Source organism: Tyto alba, unplaced genomic scaffold (assembly GCF_018691265.1).
Source record: "Tyto alba isolate M040663 unplaced genomic scaffold, T.alba_DEE_v4.0 Super-Scaffold_1, whole genome shotgun sequence".
Classification (NCBI taxonomy): Eukaryota; Metazoa; Chordata; class Aves; order Strigiformes; family Tytonidae; genus Tyto; species Tyto alba.
The window spans coordinates 17,932,127-17,957,519 of NW_024881261.1; the positions used below are offsets into that span (position 1 = coordinate 17,932,127).

At 38.3% G+C, this 25,393-nt stretch overlaps 2 protein-coding genes across 4 annotated transcripts in view; one reads left to right on the forward strand and one right to left on the reverse strand.

The window, feature by feature from the left end:
* BLNK (B cell linker) overlaps nt 1–5,465 on the forward strand; it is a 105,446-nt gene extending 99,981 nt beyond the window's left edge. Inside the window, 3 exon segments of the mRNA XM_042792125.1 lie at nt 1,725–1,808; nt 2,809–2,964; nt 4,266–5,465. Of these exon segments, the coding sequence (XP_042648059.1) occupies nt 1,725–1,808; nt 2,809–2,964; nt 4,266–4,394 (369 nt within the window). The 3' untranslated portion in view covers nt 4,395–5,465.
* ZNF518A (zinc finger protein 518A) overlaps nt 1–20,661 on the reverse strand; it is a 59,387-nt gene extending 38,726 nt beyond the window's left edge. The window contains exons 1-3 of one of the 3 annotated variants that reach the window (XM_032995233.2): nt 19,542–20,661; nt 17,392–17,516; nt 9,851–15,517 (exon numbers count right to left, since the gene is read on the reverse strand). In XM_032995233.2, the coding sequence (XP_032851124.1) occupies nt 10,754–15,403 (4,650 nt within the window). In that variant the 5' untranslated portion in view covers nt 15,404–15,517; nt 17,392–17,516; nt 19,542–20,661 and the 3' untranslated portion in view covers nt 9,851–10,753. The other 2 variants (XM_032995241.2, XR_004407394.2) reach the window with 2 other exon arrangements.
* Nucleotides 20,662–25,393: the final 4,732 nt, after the last annotated feature.

Genomic DNA, 25,393 nt, shown 5'->3' on the forward strand with positions numbered 1-25,393 from the left:
GCTGTAGCATCTTGCATAACACAGGTGCTCACAGACATGACTCATGCCCATAAGGTTCATTATTTGTTTGGTTCCCATCCAAACTTTGGCAGCAGCTCTCTGCTTCCAGATCACTGGCCACAGATAGTGCTAGAAGAAAGGTCTGAGGGCAGTTGATTCCTTGTTCTGTCGAATCAAGTTTAGTTTACTGGACCCATTTTCTAAGAGGCTAAGTACCTTGCATACTTGCAATTCCTCTCATCCAATGATTAGTGTGACTGGAGAAATAAATGGAAGAACTTTAGAGGTAAACTTGTATGTTGATTATAGCTTGAGCCAATCTAAGAATTTAGTGCAATGCCCCAGAATGGAAGCTCTGCTCTCTCCTTACTGTCAACTCCCCTCCCAGCCACAGGCTTCTCTGGTGTTCCTCTGATCCTGCAGTGGGCTGACACAACTTAAACTGACAGAAAACCAACCTGGCAGTCAAACACAAAACAAGACAAAACAAAAAAGGTAACAGGTTTTTTTCTGTGAGATTACTAAAGTGAATTATCTCACCATGGAATCAGATGAGCAACAAAATGAGCACAAGGGAGAAGCCAAGACATTCCATTTTTGGAAGTGATATGCCAGCTAGACCAGCTCAGTCATAGGGTGCAACTTCATCTTTCATCAGTTTTCCACAGATGTGACAAAGCTTGTATGAAAATTAATTTTATCATTAAGCTTGTTGCTATAAAGTTGGAGCAAAACTGTTCAAACAACCAGGAAGGTTAATACCCAGATGTATTCATTAAGAAATATTCTCAGTGCTATTTCTATAGCCTCTCCACTCAAGTTAGCTTTTGCATCAACCTCTGCAGCAAAAGCTCACTTCTTGATTGCTGGTTTTATAACTTGCTAATATCTGCTCTAATACCTGCTCTAACCTTCTATAGAAGTCTGATAATGCATAGGTCTCACATTGCTTCTAATCCCTCATCCTGTCCTTCCCTTGAGTATCACTTTTCATACTTCTCTAAAATCCCCCATACCTTTCCGCTAAAGTCCACTCCTATTCCCAGATATACACTCACTCCTGAATCAGTTTTCTACCAAAAATACTCTCACTCTAATTATAATTTTGTACCATGCATTCCCAACTGCCATTACCTCCTCACATATTTTTATTTTTGCACTTACTTTGCTATGAGAGCTTTTATTCTCCAAACCAGAATCCACCTATCTTTAGGGTGCCAATCTTTCTACCTTGTATCTTCAGGCATGTACCTCTGCCCCCTGTCCATGAAGTCCTTTGCCCCATGTTTTCCACTGGAAGAACAGGTTAAGCTCATTTACTGTACAGAATGCTGAGCAGCATTTAAATTGTTAATGGTCAATTTATTCCTCAACATTTCCTGGAAACCCTCTTTAAATTCTATTAGAATAGTTGCCTGCTTTAAAAATACCAAACTACCCTCCAGTTGAACCTGACTACTTTTCTTTCTCTCTTCTGTCATGTATCAGACTTCTATCACACATCTGTTACCACTGTTTTGAGACACTAGTTTTTCTTTGTCCTACTTCTATCAAAAAAAAAACAGCGAGTTCCTGGCAAAGAATTTTCTAAATTCTGTGTTTTGTAAAGTGTCCTGCATTTGAGTTCTTCACAGCTACCATTATTTAGCAGTAACTCCCCTACAGGCCATATTCTTTATTATTTTCATTATTTTACATGTAAAACACTGTTTCTCTCTTTCTAGGATGCTGGTGTTCATAGTAAAGCATGGTATGCTGCTACCTGTGATAGGAAAACGGCAGAAGATGCATTGTACCGAACAAACAAGGTAGGTCACTTTTAATGTCTATTTTATGAAAAAACTTCAAATTAAAAAAAAAAATCAAAACTCAACCAGAAATATTATAAGAACATCAACTGTATTCTGAACAGGTCCAATCACTGTGCCATGCAAATACTGTCAAACATGAAATTTACCACGTGAAATGTAGTGAAACTATCCAACTATGGTTTCCATTCCAAGACAAAGTTGCATTGGTATAATTCAGACTGGTGCATTGCAGAGAAAGGTATTACAGGCTAGAGAGCTGAGGAAGATAGCTGATAGCTCATTTGTGGGGCTTTGCTCTCCATTTTACTTTTAGGTGATCTGCACCACTGTCCAATGGCGTCTGTAAAAACATCTACTATTTGAAAAGGCTGATGCTGCTACGCATTTTGAAATAGCAACAATATGCATCTAGATATTTGGAGTTTTTAGAGTTCTCTCAACTATTCTGTGTACAAAAGCTAGTGTCGCAGAAGGAAATAATAATGTGTAGAGTTGCATCCTCAGCATCAGGTACATTTCTACCCTTGCCTAACTCCACAAAGCAGGATAAAGGGGCCGGGCACTGGGGTTACCACCAGTGTAGGCCACTGCTAGTGAGCACTGGGGTACACTGTCAGTTGCTGTAGGTGCTTGTCTTAATCAGTGCTTTTCACAGCTCTGGAGAAAGTTTCTTTACCTCACTGCTTTCCTGCCTACCTACTGCCACTGATAGTAACTTCATTTGCTAATAATCTGTGGACCTCAGCAGACTGCTGCCACTGTGTGTTTATTTCTTCTTTGGTTGAGAGAGAACAAGTAGCAGCAAAGGTGAGTCGCAAATGATGCCTTTGTAAGTTGGTGTTGACAGCAGGATGACATGCTACTTCTCATCTCCTGCTGTAATTTTTATAATGGGAGAAAAGGGTTTAATAATAATATGGATGAAAATATTAGGTTAAAACAAACTAAGTTGTTGGAAAAAATAAGATGAATACACTTAATACTTTTCTCTCTTTAGGATGGATCTTTTCTAGTAAGAAAGAGTTCTGGACAGGATTCACGGCAACCATACACACTGGTTGTGTTTTACAACAGAAGAGTATACAACATTCCTATACGATTTATTGAATCAACAAGACAATATGCACTGGGCAGAGAAAAAAGTGGTGAAGAGGTGAGATGATAAGGGGGGAGAACGGTTCCTAACAGTTTTCAATTATATACCTTTAATAAGCAAGGCTTCAGATACTGCATTATAACCAAAAGTATTCTTCATGTATCAAGATGAAAGTATACCCTATATAATGACTGATCTATAAAGCTAATCACTGTAACATCATCTCCTGCATACTGTAATTAAAACCACAGATCAAGTTTAAAACATACTCATAGAACTGTTTTGAAAAGTTACCAGGATCAAAGCTGCAGCTGCTAGATAAATTCTCCAGCTGTTTATAGTCCTCTATTCACCTTCTACCTAAGACTCATACGTTTCTTGGAAAATCACAAAGGAAGAACAACCATGCTCAGGAAAAAAAAAAAAAAAAAAACACAAACCTCTATCAAAAATGAAAATGACAGTACTTTTAATCCTATTTTCACATGAAGAAAATGTTAAATTCTAGTTCTAGAGTGCAAAAATTACTGGTTGGCTGTTATACCACACAGATAATTACTCTGACAGCAAAACAGAAACTTGGAAGCCAAATACCAATAAAAATTGTTATGACTGCACAGAGTAGGCTTTTCAGGGATGTGAAAGTGGGCTTGCCTTAGCCTAATTATCTGCCTCCCAGACAAGGGTTTTGAGATTACAGAATAAATAATAGGCTGGATCTCATCTGGCCTTCAACAAAGGGTCAAAAATGGCCTCAGGAGAAAAAGATAGTCCAAATCTTTTTTCCAAAATACATACAGATAGTCCAAAATCTGTATTGACCAAAGACCAAAAGGAAAAGCAACAGATCTAGCGGATTCTGGATGTTAATTTACAGTGGCAAACATTCAAATGGCATAACCAAAACAGTTCTCATTGATGGCTGACTGTACCCTGTTATTCCTGGAGATTGCCTTCTCTCTAAGGTGGCTGAACCACAGATGAAGCAGTTTCCAAACTGCCACAGACTCCAGCCTGGTATACATCACGGTGACCTGAAAGCAGTGTCAGTCTAATAAGCTAGGTAACAATCTCTGTGGTTCAGTTTGTGCAGGTGGTAATCACAAATGGAAAGGAGCATGAGATGAGACAGCTAGTGGCCATAGTATCTTCCATTGTCCAAATTTAATCTGTTTATGACTAGCATTGGGACTAAGAGAAGGATACTAAAAGGCAGAGCATCTCACTTGGTAACAGTCATAGCTCCACTCTCATTGATAGTGGAAGAAGCAAAGAGAAAAATATGATGCAATGATTACTGTCAATATTACAGCATTAAAGGAAGCCAGCACTAATTAATTTTTGTTTTCTCTATCCAGCGCTTTGACAGTGTTGCTGAAATAGTAGAGAACCATCAGCGCAGCTCCCTGGTTCTAATTGACAGCCAGAACAACACAAAAGACTCGACAAAACTGAAACACATCGTACGAGTTTCTCAATCAAACTGAACTGCTAAAATGAAGACTTTTTAAGTAATTTCTTTCAACATCCCAAAACATGTGGATCGGGTATTAAAAGAAGAAAATCTGAAATGATGGAGAATACTCTTTAAGAGCACTGAATAGTAAGAGGTGGAGTTCATAAAGTTCAACCCCACATCACTTTTATCAGAAAGGACTCGTATTTAACACAAGAAGCCAAAGCAGATACACTCTTGTCTGTGTTTTCCATCTGTGACAACACGGGTGTTCAAAGTCACGTGAAGAACAACTGCATGCCACAGCCTGGTCCTTTGACTGCTATTTAAAGAGAGATTTCCTGTAGGACATTTTCACTTTAAAACTGAGAATACCCACAGTGATCTACTCTTTTCATTCATGTTTACCACTGATCACTGCTTTCAGCAATTTCTTTGTAAAGTGCACAGCTCCAGATGTTAGAGCAGCTCAACCTAATGTACTGCTGTGTACAAGCTGAAAATAGGACTCTACTTCCTGTGATTAGTGGCAAAAAAGCTATCTGAATGTTTTCGATTAATGGACATGTGTTGTCCTTTTCCTCAACTTTACTCTGCTTCATTAATGTTTTTGTCTGTATTTTCTAATGTGCAAATAAAATTAAAAACATTGTAAGGTCAGTAGTGTATGGATGCATTGCTGGATCACATTTCTTAGCATCCTTCCAGCAAGGAAGCATAAATTCACTATGGTTGATGTTTTAATGTATATATTTGTATGTGCTCCTTCACAAGTTCTGTTGTTAGGAAAACTCACTTTTTACAGCCTTAGCTTATGTATTTGGCTTAATTCTCAAATGTTTTGTCTTCAGATTGCCTACTGTTGATGACCCAAGTAGATTGCTTTATTGCTAAACCAACTACCCACTCAATTCTTGCAGAATTACTAATTACAGACACACACACAAAAAAACCCTTTCTATTTTCAAGCCTGTTCTATCACAGTGGTTTACGTATTCTATTACTGCCAACAAGGTAATTTCCACAAAGTTTAAAGTGGTGAAAATTAAACTGATATATGTAGAAATTTCACCAATTAAAAACTTTCAGGAACAGCTGTTAATTAGTTCTAGAGGTGTTTGATTTCACTGGACCTGAAAACTCATCCATCTTAAAAGTTATTTTCCAAAACTGACACTCTATGCATACCTGCTTTGTTCTTTTTGTTACAGATCAGGCATTGTTCTCTAGGATTATCCACAAAGCATTTAAGGCAAAATCAAGACAAGACTTGTGAAGTCTCAGCAAGTCACTTAGAGCTATGTTGTAGCTGTATTCTACAACTGCTTCCTTGTGGTTTTCATCAATCACTTTTACAAGCAATGCACCTGTCTTCTGGAAAGACCTGCTTCCTTATATGATTAAGATGTTCAGCACATGGCTACCTACTTTGCTGCATCTCAGTTTCTTTCCTCTGCAACGGTGGTATACTTACCCCAGATGTGAAGCAAATAAGATACTGGCAAGTAAGAAACAATGTATACAGACTTTACACAGGCCTGCCTATGACAGACTGTTCACAGTACTACATAAATTCTGTATTTAGTATACTGTTTAGTTGCATTAATTAGTATTACAGTAAGTGTAATATAAGTATACTGTTTAGAACAGTAAGGTAGCCAAGTCAAGGCCTTAAAAGTAACAAGTTCTTAGTCTCTGCAAGCTTAATTTACTCCTATATCTGTACTCTGATGTTATCTAGTTACCTGAAACATCACTTTAGAAGGCTACTATTTCAAGCAATATTCACAATGGAAAATACTCTGTGAAAAAACAGCCACTCAATATTTAGCTTTCTTTGCATTCATGTAGAGTCCTTGCCTTATTCATTCATGTACTGCACACTGTTTAAACTTTGTTGTTAACAAAACTGTCTGTTCCTTGTCAACCTTTATATGTTGCCCCCTCACAAAAGTATCTAAGTTCTTCGAACACTACTTTCTGAATTACATGTGTAGTATCACCACCACTCTAGAACTGAAGTAGGGGGAAAAGGCATGAAAAAGTGAAACTCAAGCGTACTTATAGACTTCCATCTGAGAGACAAAGTATCAGTTTTTCGGATAATTTGCAATACTGAGCCCTTTCCATACTCAGCACTGCTGCTCCTGCCCCTCACCTCTAAACCCTCAGCGCTACATGTAACTTTGTGGCTGAGCTACAGATTAACAAATATGCTCTAGATAAACATTCAACTACTTTCAACCTCAATCCCTTTTCTTTTTAGCCATGTTCTACAGCGTTAGCTTACAGTTTTGATAACAAAATAAGGCAGGGATTTAATAGGCAACACCACCTTCCACAAAACAATACATACATCCTGAGAGTATGCTAATTTTGCATTTTGCAAGGATATAAAATAAATTAGCACTCAGGATGGAGCATACTATGTTAAAAAGCCTGATGCTACTGATTCAGCAGCCAACACAGAATCTACGAAATGGTAACTTGGTGCAATCCTGTACCTGAAACTTTCTTACAACTGTTGCAGTGCAGGCAGCTGCCACTAGTTAATGCTAACAGGTGTTTCCACCAGGTATGGTACATCTGCCCTCTGACAGACATAGCAGCACACCCTTGCTCCCCATATTTCTTTGATTTTTGTATCCAATTTCTCTTCCATATATTTGTCATTAACTGAATAGCGGGGGGGGGGGGGGGGGCGCGAGACCTAGAACTAGAACTAAAAACTGAATTTTTTTGTCTGAGAATTCAGGACAAAGTATCATATTTACTAATATACAAAGGAGCAGAAGTGTTGTCTGCCTATCTGACACAGAAAGGAGAGTACAATGAGTACTGCACATCATTCCTGACAATGTTGTTCTGTGAAAGGAGTAAGAACTTGTATTCTCAAAAATCCAAAGTATTCAGACATGCAAGTTACAAAACTACATTCCTCCTTCAATATAAACCACCAACAGCAGGCAGAGATTCTTAGGAAGTGTTGCAAAAAATAAAGTCTCACGACAACAGCACTGGAACAAATAATGAACACAAGTTTTTTGTTAAAACATTGGAATTACTGAGGAAGAGAAACTGACTTACTGATGAACACACAGCTTGCAAAGAACATACAATGGACTAGATTTTAAGCCTTTTTAAGGCCACTTTACACAAACACGCGAACACTGTAGAAACACTTGTTGACACTGCACTTGCACTTATTTCTGTATGTCCCAAAACACTATAACCAAGTTAAGGTTTTCTCATCTTGATGTATGTGCCATGTTATAAGCTATCTAAAAATGTTACTGTTGCAAAGTCAAACACTCAAAATCAAGACACTCTTCAAATCGGGTTACCTGTGCAACCTTACATTTTCAAATCAGATACATCCATTACAGTACAAGCACTAAATATATGATCATTGACCAATTTTCCATATAGATTTATATATTTCACTTTGTTCACGTCATATTTCAGGGATAAATTGTAGCTGTGTAATGAAAGACTGTGGTTTGTAGAATAAGATACCCTTCCCCTTTACTGAAGATGCTGAGAGATGCACAAACATTGCAGGAGTCAGCCGGTAAAAATGTAGCTTTATATTGTTAAAGCCACTGAACATTTCATTGAGCAGTATATTGTCCCTGCACCTTCTACTGCACCATCCACTGCAATGCTGGTCAGATTGCTTCAGCCAAACTTTCTCCTGATGATCACTAATTTTGATTTTAATTTCACTGAGAAATTTCACTTGAGATTCTTTGAAATCTGATCCGCCTAAGTGCCAAACTCTTAAGACTTCAAACACAGCATTATGGAAGTTTGTAAGAAAAAAAAAAAAGAATTGTATATTCAGAATTGTACTTGAGCAATGTGTGCTAAATAATACAAGGACATAATTGAGGGTGGGGAAACAAAAAATTAAATCACTGCTCAAGAGGGAGCAACAGTTCTCTGCACTGAATGAGATGGATGTCCATGGATAAAGTGACAAATGACAATGAATTAAGATTGTATAAAGCAACCTTATTTCAACATTTCCTAGCTTTACAATGTTCTTCATCACAGTATTGTTTAAGGTTACCCAATTCAATAGGAAAACAAACTGGAGGGAAAAAAAATTCCAGTGATGACAGTTGTCACTCTCATAATTCATCAATACAGAGAAAACCCTCTGACTCTACAGGAGAACTTCCACCTCAGCACCAAGTAGGTTTTAGCAACAAACCTCTCAGCTATTTCTGCCAAAATAGGCAACGGCAGTGTCCAGAATTCAGGGTTCAACTTCGGGGTTTCTAGGAGAGCAAGCTGAGGCAGCCAATAGAACCTTCTCATCAAAAAAGCTTAACATATTTTTGTCCTTTTCTAATGCTGTTTGTTTCCCACATGCTTCCTCACCACTAGTGTTCTTCAAAGTTCCTAGACAAAATAATGTCAGACCTCAAGCCCATTGTGCAGCACAAAATGATCTGATACAGAACACACACCAACAGTAAATTAATTCACCCAAACTATGCTGCCATGACTGTCTCAGGTACTTCAGTTGACACCCATACATAACTCACCAGCTACAACGCTAGTGTGCATCTTCCTTCCAACAGACACATCAAGAAAGAAAAACATACCTTAGCTACTGAGGGTTTTTTTTTTTTTTAAATTATTTTCATTATAACACTTTTCAAAACATAAGCTGAATTCTGTTACTGGTGACATCCCTGTGACATCCGTGAAAAACTTCCAATTGTTTCATTGTTAGCAAGTCAATTGTCACTTTCACCTTATGGAAACAGTCACAGAGAACTACCCCTGGGCTTGCATACAATCTAAAACCTCAGCGACCTAAATGTCCCAGTCCTCTACAAGTCCTATATTCAATTTTGACAGGTTTTCCATCAATACTCTGGGAAGTTGACTTACACACCTAAGGTGTAATCTTCTACTATTTGGTCAAAGGGTACCATATGGTAAGGGCACTCCCACTAAGGACTAGATCTAGCCTCCGGGTTCATTAAGAATCTGGAGGACAAAGTCTCTAAACATACTTATTGTGGATAATACGGACCTTCATTTGTACACTCTCAGTCACTGTGGATAAGAGAAGGTCTTTTGTTTACATACCCTCACATAAACATTAAGAAATGTGAAGCATATTCTCCCTTCATCATTATCCCTAACTGTAAGCAGAAAGCAACTAGGTTCCAACGAGTATTACCCTACTGGCCAATAAAATGAGGGAAGAATAAATCAAGCCTTTGTTTTGCCAAACCCCTGGTACCCTAAAAGGCAGTTCATCTGAATAGGTAATAGTAGAAAATATTACTTAGTCATTATAGGGACAAATTACATCCACCTGGTATAAAACTATAATGCAGTTACAGGCCTGAAATGGTACTTTCCACTTCACCATATTCTGGCCTTCCTATAGGGTCTGTGGCAGACAGTATAAAACAAAAAAAGAAATATTTTCTATAAATGCTCACAGTCATATTCTGTAAACACAAGTTATAGCAAATTTAATAGTGACAGAGTCAATACAGATTAGGAATGTTCACCATTCTTAAACACCATATACATTATGATATATATACTGCATATTCTCAACTGATTCCATTCTCAGGCTCATCATATTAACACAATCATAACATGTTTTATTAATTTATATGAAAAATACTTCACTAAGAAAGTAGACAAACTGCACAGAAATAGTACAAGTGTCATGTGCATAGCAATATAGCTTAAAGCATTCACATATGGCTTTGTTTAAATGAAACTATTGGGGAAATGGCCCTATATGGACCTATGGTTACACAGCTGACATAATGTAAACTGCTTCACATCTTTTAGGCACTTGCTAACAATAGTGTTCAATCCCTGAAAAACAAAATCAAGAGCTAACAAGTGAAAATAACAAAATCCCTGGATCCCAGGATAACTGCTGTCTGTAGTTGAAAAATTTAAAAAATTGCTTTTAGTAGTGCATGCACAGAACTGAAAAATAGAGGGGGTGTTAATTTCTGTGCAAGAATAATACCAAACAATTGAAAAGTATAAAAATATTTACATGTTTAGGTTTTTTTAAAATATGTACAGAACAAAAGCCCTGAAGACTCATTCCATAGAATAAAAATATAGGACATGATAGTATTAACAAAAAATAATATATATTTTTATGGAATTGTATTTGCAGTTAGTTACAAGTTATCTAAACCACAAAGTTCCTTGATCTATCTCAAAGCTTGATGGCAATAGAGACTCTGCTCTTCCTTTTAAAATGCAAGCATTTTGCATTATTTTTAAACTTCAGTTATAATATTGAAATACAAAATGACTTATCCTAATTCAATTAATTCTCTTTTTAAACAACTGTAACGTGTGATATTTTATTTTCTTCACTGGTGATCATTACATTAATGAATTCCAATCTCGAGTAGCCTCCATCAGATGCCTCTGTCCATGTCCTACCCAATTATCCTGATTGTCAAATATTCTACCACAAAACCAGCAGCTAAACTTAGCTTTCAAGGTATTATCAGAGGTAGTTTTCACAATCTGATAATTGTTTTTGCTAGTCTTTTTCAGTGTCAATTTTAAGACAAATCTTTCTTTTACAGGGCTAATAGGTTTTATTGTCCTGTGCCTCTTTTGAGAAAGAACATCAGTAGTTACATCCAAAGCATTGCAGAAGGCTGGCTGCAGAAGTGCTTCAATAGTCCGTTTTGACAATGAAACCTTAAGAACATGTCCCTTAAATTTAGTAATGGTTTTCATTACATTTACAACTTCTGGAACATCTGCATCAGGATGGTTAAGCACAACAACTGGTTGATTTCTCCGAGGGCATTTTACAAGCTGTTTCGAATTAAAAGGAAGTAATTTCAAAGTCCTCACAGTTTCTTTTGATGCCCTTGGTTTGTAAGGGCCACCTGATTCACTAACAACTTCAGCTTGATTCTTTTCCTTACACTTTCTGTGCAACATTACTTTCTTTCTTGGAGGTTCTGGGCAATTATCCTTACTTTTCCGTTTGAAATTCTTGCTTCTCTGCACACCCGCAGTTTCTGAACTTTTAGACCCAGTTTGTTTTAAACGAGGTTTCACTTTTGCAGTTCTGTTTCGAGTGTTCCACATGGACTTCTGCCTACCAAAGTTATTCCTGTTGCTAGCAGTTATTATTTGCGTACTCTCAATAGAACCTTTTTGCAACCGTGTCCCTACAGACTTAGTAGAATAAACAGGTTCTACAGGAGGAACACAACATGCTGGATTAGAGCTTGCCAAAGAGGCATTTGCTGGCATTAACCTACCTGGTAAGATTAAGGCATCATTAGAAGTAAGATTAGTTTGTTTCTGTGCTAGTGCAGGAGTAAGGGACTGCAAGTTATCCGACTGTAATGAGGGCACTGAGTTGCTTACTGACTGAGTGGTATCAGCCAGTGTATCTGAAGCAGAAGTCTTAATTTTCAGCAGAAGCTTTTGTTGCATGGCTCCAGTTTTCTTTGGTTGACAATTTTGATACTGAGCATTATCCTGAAAAAGACTATGCTTATGAACTACAGGCTTGTTTGGTGTCATACATTTCAGAAAAACTGCCTGCTGTCCATCAGGCAAAAGTGCATAAACACGTTTCTGTTTAATTTCCTGTTGGTTTACTGACTCCAAGGACCCAAAGACAGCATCCTGATGCTCTGATAACACCTTCACAGAAGAAATTCCTTTCACAGATGACTCCGATGAGTTTGTAATTATAAGAGGTCTTTTGAATGGCATGCTATTCAATGAGTCATTTGCAGTATTACATGCTCTCCTATTACAGGAACTTCTTACACTTCTGAAACTGTCATTTTTTCCCTCCGCTTTTGAAGCTGGTATGGTTATTTTACCATATTCTCTGGATGCAACTCTCCCTAAACCCTGAGAACTATCACTAGGGACATTTGCAACTGTTCCAATTGCCCCGCTAAAAGTCAAAATCATTCCAGGTCCTTTATTTAAAACAAAAGATGCAGGTACACCTTTAGTCACATGCCCATCTGATGAACTTGCTGATGGAAGTGATTTTCCTGAAACCACCTGTAGTCCGGGCTGGTTAGCAAGGTGCAAGGGAACAAAAAATCCTGATGGAGGGGACTGAACTAAAAGGGTTTTCTTCTGTTCCTGAAGAACTGGTGAAAAGCTGCTAGGATTTTGGGTTGTAGACAGCCTTTTATCTTTTACTAACTGCTGTGTCATGATTGCATCTGTATGAGTTTTTAGCAACGTACCAACACCTGGAGTTATGGATAATTTATCCATTCCCTGTGAATCAAATGATGTTCTGGGTGTCTGTCTTTCTCTCCCACAATGTGTACCTTCATTTGTGCTACATCTTGTGTTCAGCTCTCTTTTATATAAATGAAAGCCTACATTAGAAGGAGACCTCTGAAAAGCACAAGCAGTTGCCGAGCTTTTTAAATGTGTAAAGGCTTTATTCCCTGTCTCATAACCAGAAAGCAGCTTGTCAGAATGAAGTTTTACACAATTATTTGACTTGCTGTGGGATTCTTGCTGAGTAGTTGCTTTCACTTTTAACACATCTTGCAGTAACTGGTTTATTTCAGGCGATAAATAATTAGCTGCCTGTTCACTCTGCAATGAGAAAACAGATGTGATTTTAGGCATTAAGACTGAGTTAACACAATCAGAGGCGTTTTCTTGGAATTTCTCTGCTACATTCTCAAAGCCTTGATATATATTCGCATCCAAATACTGCTGGCCATTATGCTGGTCATCCATAAAAGACTCACTGTCAACAACACATTTAGATCGGCTTTTAGAAGACACAGAATTATTCTTAGTGTTTATATGTCCATAAGTTTTATTAATATTTAATTGGGCTGATACAAATTTCTCTGGTTTTAAGTCTTTCATCGACTCCGAATATGAAGATGCGGATTCACTTCTCCTACTGTTTTGAAAAGAAATGGTTTTGTTGGATATAAATTCTTTGTACCTTTCATCTGTTGACATCCAAATGCTACATGGATTATCTGAACTGTCCATTTTGGAATAGTTGTGAAAAGACAGCAACCCTTCATTAGAAGAATCCACTGAAGTTGAATAATAGAGATTATTAGTTCCATTACTATTATTCAGGCCTCCATTTTGCATTTTCAGTTCAGGAAAGAAGGGCATTTTCATAGGGTCATAGTGAAGCGCATTTGTAATAGTGGGTGGTAATACCTGAGGATGATTTGGAGGACTATAGCTTCTCCACAAGACACTACTTCGAGTTCCAGCTTTTGTCACCTCATCACATGGAGGTACATTCGAGCCCAATTTCATTGGCAAATAATTTGAACTTTTTCCTACTGCTACATTAGAAGGTGCTACAGTTTGAGAAACACTCCTACCATACAATGCGTTATTTTGTTTTTCCACTTTTGTTTTTCCTAAATGAGGAACAGAACACGAAAATGGAGAGGAGGTTAATGGGTGAACAGAATTGTTCTTTAAGGTTGACTGATCAGTTACACATGGTATAGCACCTGAAGACAAGCCACAGGGATCAGCAGTCTGTAGCAAAGGAGGTGTAGAACCATCCTTAATAGGATCAGTTTTCTGACCCAACAAATGTAAGTTTTGCTTACTTGTAGGTAATAATTTTATAACAATATGTTGTTTTCCATCTACCATTTTAAATCCCATAAATTTAGCACTGTAATTTGCTGGAACAGATATTTTATTGTTTTTGACCATCAATACCGTCGGTCCATGAACAGCATTTTTCAATAATCCCAGGCCATAATTTGTTCCATCATCTGCTTTATTGTATTGTGCAGTAGTAGCAGAGAGCATTCCACTTGTGAAATTATGCTTCTCTGTATATATAATTTGATCTTTTTCTTCATTTGCTTCCACATCTCTCATACAGTGGTTCAGATCCTCAGCTTCTGTTTGAATTTTATTCATACTTCTTAGTACTTGGGCATTTTTTTCTCCAGTTTTGTCACTTCCACTACTTATTTTTTTTCGTTTCCATAATGCTTTTTTTGATGCTCCCATTTTATACCTTCTTAACACAAGCTTCAGTCCTGCTGGAGTCTTCACTATCCTTTTTTCACATTTATCCTTTTCCAGTTTTTCTTTTGCATATAAGTGGTCTCTATGCAAAGCTATGATGTGTTTTAAAAGATAATCTTTCCGTGGTGTGCTGTAACTGCAATAATGACAACCAAAAGGAAATATACTGGTGTGAGCAAGAAGATGGTTCTGGAACTCCTCTTTCGTAAAGCTTACGTGATGGCATTTTCCACATTTATATGGAACCTCATTATGTCTGTGAATGTGCTGAACAAATGTGCCCACATCCTGGGTAGAAAACCCACATTTTTCACATTGAAAGTGACCATTTATACAATGCTTTGATGTGAAGTGTTTCGTCAAATCCAACAAAGTGTACATATGCTCATCATTACAGAGCTCACATTTTACTAAAGTGCTACGATGGGTGCGTCTATGCTGTTTAAAAGACTGAAAGTCATTAGCTGAGAAGTTACACATCTCACATGGATACAAAGGCAACTCGCCATAGTGTAACAGCTGAAAATGTTTCTGTAGATCATTTGGGCTGTATCTAATGTTATCCACGCACTTCGTACAAGTGAAATTCAGTATCTTTGCTGTAGTTTTCAACCCTTCTTCAAATTGCACTTCTGGTTTATTTTGCAAGTGGCTTCCCTCTGAACAACTGGGATTGCTTCCACTTATTTTCTCTAGACTTAATGACTTCCTTGCAGTTTGCTGTTTACACTGAAAGAGTCTTCCAAATCTATCAACTTCATGTTTCATTAATACTTCATTGGGAATGTTCACCTTGGGTAAATCAATTTTCACATTTTTTAGTTCATAAGAGAGATTGACATCTAAAATTGCTGGTTGAGACATCACACTTAAAGGAGCATTCATCAGTGCTTTTTCCAAAGTAGTCTCTGTAAAAAAATTCCTTGCAGCATTGTGTTTTAACAAATCAATTTGCTTTTTATCATTAAAAACATTTTTCTCTTCAGATGGCATAATTTTAGGTTTTCCTTTTAAGTGAATTCTTGATATTAGTCTTAGCTCCTGCAGCAAACAAGACTACTGCGCTGAGTTATTCTCGAGGTTCTAGAGCTTCCCCATTTTATTCTCCTGAAATTAGAAAACAAGCAAGGCAAATATTAAGACATTATATCTTTTATCAATACCAAAAAAAACACCACACTCAGCTACAGTTAATTTTTTGCATGCCTACCTTTAGTATCACACAAGTCTGAAGTAGTCAACAGATAAAAGTTAACTGTGGTTTTCACCATATGTTCCTGGGTATAGGTTAATCTTTTCAGAACAAGTGCATGATGGACAACAGTACTCTTCTATGGATTAAGAGACTCAAATACGTATGGCCAGCATCACCGTCTCACTACAGACTTAATGTCAGTGTTTCCACAACAGGCTGCACTAACAATTTCTGGCAGCCCAAGTCTATACTCGAACAACACTCCTACATTTCAAAACCAGCAAAAATGGAATAACAGCAAAAATAACTTGGATTTTGAAAACTGAAACTGAAAAGGAAGAACTGTTTCTTCACTGGTATATAACACTTTTTAGTAAAAACTTTTTTCCATAGTAGAAGTCACAGTATCACTTTCTTCTTTACTAGGAACAGCTAGTAAAGCGTTAGCTGAAATCTGATCAGCAGCTCTCTCTCCACCACCCTCCTGCCCTGCCTGAAGCAACACAGACTTGGAACTCATCAGATCATCCTATTTATTCACATTCAAACTGAAAGAATGATCACATCCTCCCCCCCATTGTGATGAAGTGCAAGAGCTGTTTCTAGAGCTCCAGGCCATCACAAGCATCACCACTAATGTCTTCCAAATATGTTCCCATAAGCCTGTGAGAAGGAAGTATCTAGCATCAAACATGCACATACCTGACAAAGAAAACGGAGACTGAACAATTTTCAAAGCCATGTTCATGTATCACACAGCAAGAAAAGCAAAACACTGGGCTTTTTTTTTTTAAGCATATGCTTTATTGCATTCCTTTGGAAAAGATATTAGCATTTCAGCACAATTCTTGAAAATAATAAGCAAAACAGATTTCAATATCAAATAAACTCCATCAGCTGTGTTCTTCAGCTATGAGACCTGCAAGATTTCAACTATACATCTAACATTCAAAAAACAAAACAGAAAACCACACAGACACATACACACACACACTCCCTCCTTGAGAGTCTTTCCCAATTAAAACACTTCCGGTATGGGATTTATTTTTTTAAAACTTCATGATACACTTCCCATCTTTCACACAGGTGATTAATACATGAGATATTACTTTACCTCAAGCCTGCAGAAGAAAACAAGTCAACTACTACACACTCCATTTTCACCAAGAGAGTACTGTATTATAATGCTTTCTCTTGTCAATGGTAAGTCCCTTATTTGAACAGGAGCAAGCTGAACTCCCACATAAAAAATAAGTAAATAAAAATGACTTGGACTTCATAGCTTGAAGAACTTTTTTTAATACCCAGATGCAACACATGAAGATTATAGGTTGCATGATATAATATGTCATCCTGACGGTAGCTGCCTAGCATTCACATTAAAATGCTATACTGTCAAATACCGAAACCTGAAATGTGTGTGCAATTAACAGTATAAAAATCAGCAGTGGATAAAGTATGCTGCAGACAACAAGCCTCAGGCTTTTAACATGGGGCCAATATGGCCCTCAATTAGGCAACATTTCACTAACTTGATAAAACATTTATGTTTGGCAATGAGTCTCAGCTGGGTATATTCAAACCTGATTTGAGATCTCCTTTAACTAATTAACCACACAAATTACAATTTAACCTTGTTATTATTAGGTAGCATGAAACTATCAGCAAGCACCTACAGCATGACAAATAAAAATATTTACTAGAAACAACCAACTAGTAAAAAAAAAATATTTTAAAATCCCAGGGATCTTTAAATTTACATTATCAAAGTAGTAGTCAAACTTACACATGAAGAAAACTCTTGACTTCAATTCTTCAACAGCCGTTTTAACATTTTTCCACAGACATAGAAGAGGTAAGTGTGTAAGTCTCAGAAAAGGCCACAGTCACGAAGAATACTGAAAAAAAGGTCTGGAAACAAAATGAAAGGTATTTTAAAAGCTGTAAAAATGAGCATAACTGGAAAAATAAACTGAAAAGCACAAATGCTTCACAATTTTCCATTATGTGCATTTTTAATACATTGAAGACAGAAGCACTGTCCATAAATACATACCATGTTCTCTCCCAAAGAACACTATCAAACACAATACAAATTCTAAATAATGAGTGGGACTAAAAATTGGTAGCAAACAAGGTCTATTTTAACCTTAGCTTTATCACTACATCTCAGGCATTCATAACTGATAAGCATAAACATACAATAACTTAAAAACAAGACAGAAAGAAGTAACTAGTACCTCAGTCCACCAAATTTTAACTTGAACTCAAAAGACGCTTTTCTTAAGTAAAAATTGTGACGAATTCTATAGCGAAGACCTATTTATAATTTTTTAGAAAGTTTTGCAAAAGCCTGGGAGAGGGGTGGAATACTACATTCACAATATTTGAAACAAGTAAGTAGATTATAAAGCAGATATGATGCATACAAATCCTGAATATACAGAAGCATGGGCACAGTTAACTCTGATTAAAAAAAAAAAAATAACAATCACTAAGCACAAGCATAAGTAACCACTCGAGGCTCTAAGCCTCATTTTTCTTTCCCCCAAAACACTCCAATATGTCAGTACTTTGTTTAAAAGTACATATGGAGAAAACAGTTTTAGCTATATACCTTAATCTAGTAAGAAATTACAGGAGTAAGACACTCCTAAATGAGGTACCTTTTACAGTTTTTCCATTTAGAACAAGAAAACAGAAATTCAAAATACATTTCCAGCAAGGCAGTATTTTCAAGATTACTGTAAAAATTGTTTACGCTCATTTAAATTTTACTAAAAAAAACCCACCACCCTGTGCTAAAGTGTTTCCCATGCCTGGTCCCATCCTATATGGGCCTGCAAATTTAGAGTGGTGCCTTCATCTTTAGAAAGATCGGGACACATGTAGGAACTTACAGAACTAGATCTTCAGGAACCCATTGAGCTAAGGCTTCTGGCAGTCAGATACAATCTATCTGACACAGCAAAGCGCTGCTTTTGTAAAAATAAGTTATAAAACAAAACTAAGTTCCCAAATCGCTCTCAAAGCTAACACCCACAAACACTGACACCAATGCCACACAGTAAACTTGCCATTTACGAAAACAGCAGCTCAAGAAAACAGAAGCTCAACGCTCCAGCGCTACACGGCCGCCGCCGACATACCTGCGGACAACCACTTTCTCAGCCCACACGTCCGATGCCTGGGGGACGCTCCCTGTCTCCCCACTCGGGGCTCCCGGCCCCGCCGGTAACGAGCAGCGGTCCCACGGGGCGCTGCCAGGGCCGGCCGGGGAGCGGGGCCGGGGCGCGGGCTGTGCCCCCGTCCCTGGGACGAAAGAGGCGGGGAAGAACAGGGACAAAACGCGAAGCGGCCGGTGGTACCGGCCCGGTGGGGAAGCCCCCGGGGCTGTCACCACCTCAGGGACGCGCCACGGGCTCCACCCCACGGCAGCGGCGGTGGGCGCTCCCCGAAAATCGAGGTGGGGGCGACTGGGGCGCCTCCCCTCCCCAGCTCCTCCCTCGGGAGCCACCCGGCCCCCAGGGCAGCGCCGCCCCTGCCCCGCCAGGCCGCCCGCACAGCCCCGGGGGTGCCGCGCTGCCCGCCACGCCACGCCTCGCCTGGCCCCGCGCAGCCCGGCGGAGGGATACAGGCCGCGACGGATCCCGGAGCCCACAGTGAGACATTCTCAGCCGCTCCCCGCCGCGGCCGGGCGCCGGCCACGCTCCCCGGCCGCCCCGGCACCAGCCCCGGCCGCCCCGACAACTTCCCGCGGCCGGAGGGGGGGTGCGGACTATTTAACGGCTCACCCCTACGACAGGGAAGCTTCCTACACCGCCGCGGCTCGCCACCTCCTGCCTGCTCCTCTCCGCCGCAGCCCGCGCCGGGCCACCCCTCCCGCACCTCACACTCCCCCACCCGACCCCCGGCCGGGGCCCCTCGCGAAGCTACCTCGCCCCTCTCCATAACCCGATGAGTCGCTGTTGGCGGCCATCACACTTTCCATCCGGGGACTGCAGGGCTGCGAGCCCGGCAGCGGGGGCGGCCGCAGCGGAGGGATACGCGTTCACCTGTGAGGAGACGGACGGAGGCCGACGAGGCTCAGGCCAGGGGAGCGCCGGAGCCTGGGGAGGGGCGGGGAGATGGCGTCCGCATCCAGCGTTGCCTTCGTCCTTTCCTCTTCCTCCTCATTCTTGTGTATGGCCGTGGGGGCTGGGGGCAAGCACAGTGTCCGAGGACTCCTGCGGCCCTTCCCCGGCCTACGCCCAGCCGGAGGGCTGCTGCCGGGCAGGCCCGGTGGGCGTTGACCGCCTGGCACGGCCGTGGGTACAGCCTGGCCGCCCGGGCCGTGATTACCTTTCAATGCTTTTGCACTTCCCTTTCCCCAAGTGTGAGTGAGATCCAAGGGCTGTTAATGGTACCAGGCAGAGAGAGCTGATGACCCATCGTAAAACACCCGGAAATCATTGTCCTTGCTTTGGCTTTATCCACCCTAGATAAGGGTTTGCTGAGCTGCGAAGACAATAGAACATTATATGGGGCTTAGATTGGTTGATCGGGTTTCACATGCTCAAAATAACAAAAAGCTTAAAATCACAACAAAACAAACGTTTGCCTTGTTAGAGACAAATTATCATTGCTGCTTAAAAGAGGGACAAACTACCTTAGTAGTAGTGTGCTCTTTACATTTGTGCTAAGTTTCAATGCACGTAGAAGATCACCAAAAAATACGATCACCAGAGTATGAAGGCACATGTGAGGTAGGAAATTCAGATGTAACCATGGCCAAAGAAGGGCAAACGTCCATGGCAGAAATAGACACCTAAAGATGAATTGTGAATGAAGAGGTCATTGAAAAGAAAGCCTCTCTCCACTTACAGAATCGCATTCAGAAATCAAAAGCAGAGGATAAAGTTTTAGGTTCCCAACGGAAAAAGCTTAAACTAACTCATAAGCAACTTTACTGAGCAGTTCACCTAAGTTTTTCTTCAGAAACCATGTCACATCTTAGTTGCAACAAAGTTTAAAAAATACACTTTTTACTCATTATTAAATTCAAGAACAAGGAAAAATGTTGCTGACTTTGAGTGTGTATGTGTGTGTAATAAAGTTCCATTAAACATGAGCATATTTTTAATTCTTCTTCCAGACTGACATCATTTATTTCCCTTGTGCCCTGGACTGTAGAAGAAAATTAATAGAAGTCATTTTGGGGTGGGTTTTTTGGCCCTAAAGAATATCTTCAGAAATAGAATTATATCATTGATGGTTCTACTACACCCAAATGAAACAATCTGTGCCGAAAGCAAGCAGAGAAATGTACTGGTCTGCATGCAAATATTAAAATTCTTCTTCTGGCTTCTAATTCATTACATTTTTCTAAATGGTCAGAGGAAGAGATTGTACATATGTACCCATAGTGTTTTGGAGGATCTGAAAGCTAACTACAACTGAAGAAAAAGAAAAAAGAGAAACAGCATAGTTCTGACTGCAGCCCTAAAGTCAGAAAAGGTAATGGAAAATAATTATCCATGAAAATCATCAGTCTAACAAGCAGATACAGTATCAAATTTGTGTTAGGATGCTAGTATTCCTAATCTGAAATTAAAACATTGTTTCGTCAACTATTCATCCCAACAAATTGTATCTAAAGATAGAAACAAATATCTGTATTTTATCACTTCTTAATTCAAAACACATGGATGTCAAGCACAAGGAGAAAAAGATAACCTGTGAGATAACACCAGCAAGAGAAAGAAAGGTTAACATCTAATTTATCATACATACTGAGATTTTCTGTAGCACAGTGGGAATCCAAAAAGATGACATCAAAACACATGATTCTAACAATAAATTTGTATTGGAATTAAGATTTGTATAGGAATATATGGGGGAAAAAAAAAAAAAAAGGTGGCAATCCAATGCAAAAAAGACAATGGGCAAGCCCACCAAAAAAAAATGACATTGTATAGTAGCTTCTCCCAAAATTCACGAAAGAACTCTTTATTCATGAGTCAACATCCAAAGAAACGCTCCCCAAAATTTCTAAGTCATAGTGTACGAGCTTCCCATTTTGCAGGAGTACTAGGAGCCCCTTATAAACTGTGACATGAGAGGTTGCCTCAAAGATCTTTTTGAATCCACCTGATCACCACTAAAGAGAAGTCCAATGAATGCAACAATTGCCATCCTACCATGCTCAGAGTAGAAACTAAACTGAAAGTCACCAAGGAAACCCAAGTAAAACCAAAGTCTTCTGAAGTGGTTCAGAAGTGAGTGCACAGAACTGGAAAGCACATGTGTTTTCTGAGTATCCTGATGCTGACAGTTGCGTTTCATGTAGTATCAGATATGAATTGTGATGGAGTGCATGAATGCAAATTTAGATACTTCTAAGTACTTTTATATTATCCTTGGAATATGGTTTCTTTAAAGTGTCATCACACACTGTTCTGTTTCGAGGACCTTTCAGGAATCAGTGAATGCTGCACGAGGACTAGAATATCTTTGTATTCTTTTTTCCTGAAGACAGAGATCACACGTGATGCACATGGATAGGCATGATATGTACACATTACTGTTAAATTCCCAAATTCTTAAAAATCAGGGACTAAATCCATATAATACTACAGTCCTTCATTCTTTTTCAGAAGATAAACTGAATTTGGTCCACTTTACTGTGTGAGATCATGTAAAAAAGATGTTCAACTGCAAGACAGTTTATGTTCTGTGAAACATGAAAGATCCCACAACAGATTTTACTTTCCACCCCAGAAAATTGCTCGGACATCTGCAGTCAGGTTTGTTTTTTTTTTTTTTTCCTGAGCATTGGCTCTTGTCTCCAGAAACATACGTAAACTGTGTAGTATTTTGGAAGCTTTAAAGTTATTTGTACTGTTCCAGAGCACATCACATCACATTATACTGTGCATCTGAAATAGGAGACTATTTGTTAGGCTGTTAAAAATTGGTAGGGCAATTAAGTACATAACAGTAGTTTTCATAATGTAATTTTTATTATTGTTGCAATTAGTTCTGTATATGTGGTGGTTTAAAATTAAAAACTCAGGGCTTTCCTCAAATACATGGGTGTCTCACAAACACCAGGAGTATTGCATCCCTGATTTCATTTAGATATCTGATTTATTTATGGATAGTGGGGCAGATTAGATCAATTTTTGCATAATCAATTATGCAAAATTTATTGCATAATCTACTGGACTATCAGAAATTACTTATATCAGAAATTAATCCACACCAAATAATTGGGACTGACTTAAGGATTCCCTCAGAAATACTCTGAAAAAAAAAAAATGTCAATTTTCAGAAGTCCAATACCAAGCATGGATGACCAAATGAAGCAGATGAACTCTTCATTTTTTAATGAAAACCACTTCTTTTTAATGTGAAGTTGTTCATGCATTTGCCTGAAATCACTGAATTCGGTCACAGATGTGAAAGAGCTTCTTTCTGAGTTAGAAACAATAATGAAGTGTTACTGCTAGTGTGTTCCATATTTGAATTACAAAGTGAAAATACCTGGCTAAAAGTGAAAACATTAAACATTATTTCAGTTAGATTTTCACCTTTTTGAGTTATTCCCATTTGTTGGTATGTATAGAAAAAAATAGACAAATCTCAAAAACTTTTTTGTTCTATGACAACTTTTGGTTCTGTCTCACTTTTTGTTCAATCTAAAATGCATTTAAATTAGTTTCTCTTTCTACATACATTACCAATGCTGTAATTGTTTTCATCTGAACTTTTATTCCTGCAGTTTTAATAACTATAGTTTAGATAGCTCAAAGACTGATTGGCACTGTGAAATCCAAAAAGAAAACTAAATTATTGGCTTCTTTCACTATTGCAATAGTACTGTAGATATGCAGGAAAAGACAGAATGAGAATTCAGTGGTGATCCGATATCAATACTGATACCATTCAGTGTCAGCATTAATACTGTTATGTTTATAAGATAATATATTGTGAAAAGGAAGCCTTACTATTATGCTTTCCTACTGTTTTAACCAGTGAAACAAAACCAGGCTATTTACCATTAAAAAATACAGAGTCAAAATTAAGGTCTTTACTTACAGTGACATATAGACTAGCATACATTGAAAAATACTCGATCATCAAAGGCAATAATCTAGTGTATCAGTAACCGGTTTCTCATAAAAAGGCAATTTTCTTATTTCCACAGTGTACTGATGTTTTATCTTAGAGAAAAAAACCATGGAACTTCTCTTACAGTCATGAAGCAGCTCATTCATATAAGCATTGTTTCAAGCACACCGTACTTTCTGAAAGAAATGAACCCTGCCTAGCCAATGTATTATTTATTTTAGTGGCAAACACAGTTGTAGCTTTTTGTAAGCAGATCAGTATGGAAAGAATAGATTTAAAGAACAAACTCAAAAGGCTCCACCAAAGAACTTTTATGTAAGAATACATCAGTAAAAAAGAATAATACAGAAGGTCAAGTTAGCACCTTTAATGAGTCAACTGGTATGGAACAGAATAGAATACCTGTATTTTCTCTGAACCCGCCATTTATACTATGTTTATCTGTAAGATTACACTTTCTATTTACAGGTCATTACAAGAATTTGAAACAATCTAGCAGTAAGATTACTTGACTTAGGCTTTCTGACAGTGTCACGACAGAACTTTACTAACTCTATGAACCAGATATTCTCAAAAGAAATAGCAGAGGCATCTCAATTCTTTTTTCTTTTAGTTCAAAGATTGTTCTTGTAGGCAGTTTGCCTGACAAGGCTAAGTAAGGTCTGTCAATTCTTAAACAGAATTTTCCTTCATTTAAGTATGTTTAGTCCCTGGTTCCTTCATGCATTTCCAGCCTCTGCTACCTGTGATATTGCCAACTCAGTTGTACCATGAAGACAGACATTTTTTTTAATATACTCTTCATGAACATATTCAGAACTTGCTGTCTTCTGGATAAACAGATAATCATTTGAGCTGTTCTGGCAGTACTAAGTAGTAGCTGTAGGTGCTAAGCAGTACATACAAATATGGTTTATAATCTCATTACAGACAAGCCAGGAAAGAAATATCAATTAATTACATTTTATAAAGTATATATTTAATAAATATATTAAATGCTGAAATAGACAAATGCATGAGATTAAGTTTTACTTACTGTTACTAAAAGTCACAAAGTGATTCAGAATTTTATCTGATATAAATAAGGAATTATTTAGCCCACATCATAAGAAAAATATCAGAAACGGGATCTCTTTCAGAAAATTTGTACAACCAATAGATGAGCAAGGTATAAAACAAGCACTCAGAAGATCAAACCACAGGAGAAAACAGAAATAATAATTTGCATCTGTAAGAAATTACTGCATTAGAAACTCTTCTTTATGGAATATGTGTGAAAGTCTGTCTTAAATTGTCTCAAAGTGTCAATAGAAAAGGTTATACAAAAACTAAATGAATGGTAGCAAACTCAGTAAGGCCAGAGCCAGGAGTTCTGATGGAATGAAGAAAGAAATGGCTGCACAATAATATCTGAGGTGTAACTTTTCACTTAGAACTGGTGTGGTGCCAAAAGAATAGAAGGTGGCATATGGGACTCAAATTTTTTACAGGATTTATGAGATGAACCAAAGAGATATTAACTAGTAAGTCTCACATCCATACAGAGCAAACTGATCAAAATTCTAAAGAAGGCATAGAATACATGAATATATGGCTTTATTGTATAGTATTTTGGAATTTAAAGTTGATTTTCTTGGAAGTTACCAGAAAGTCCCACAAAATTATCTGTTAAGGCC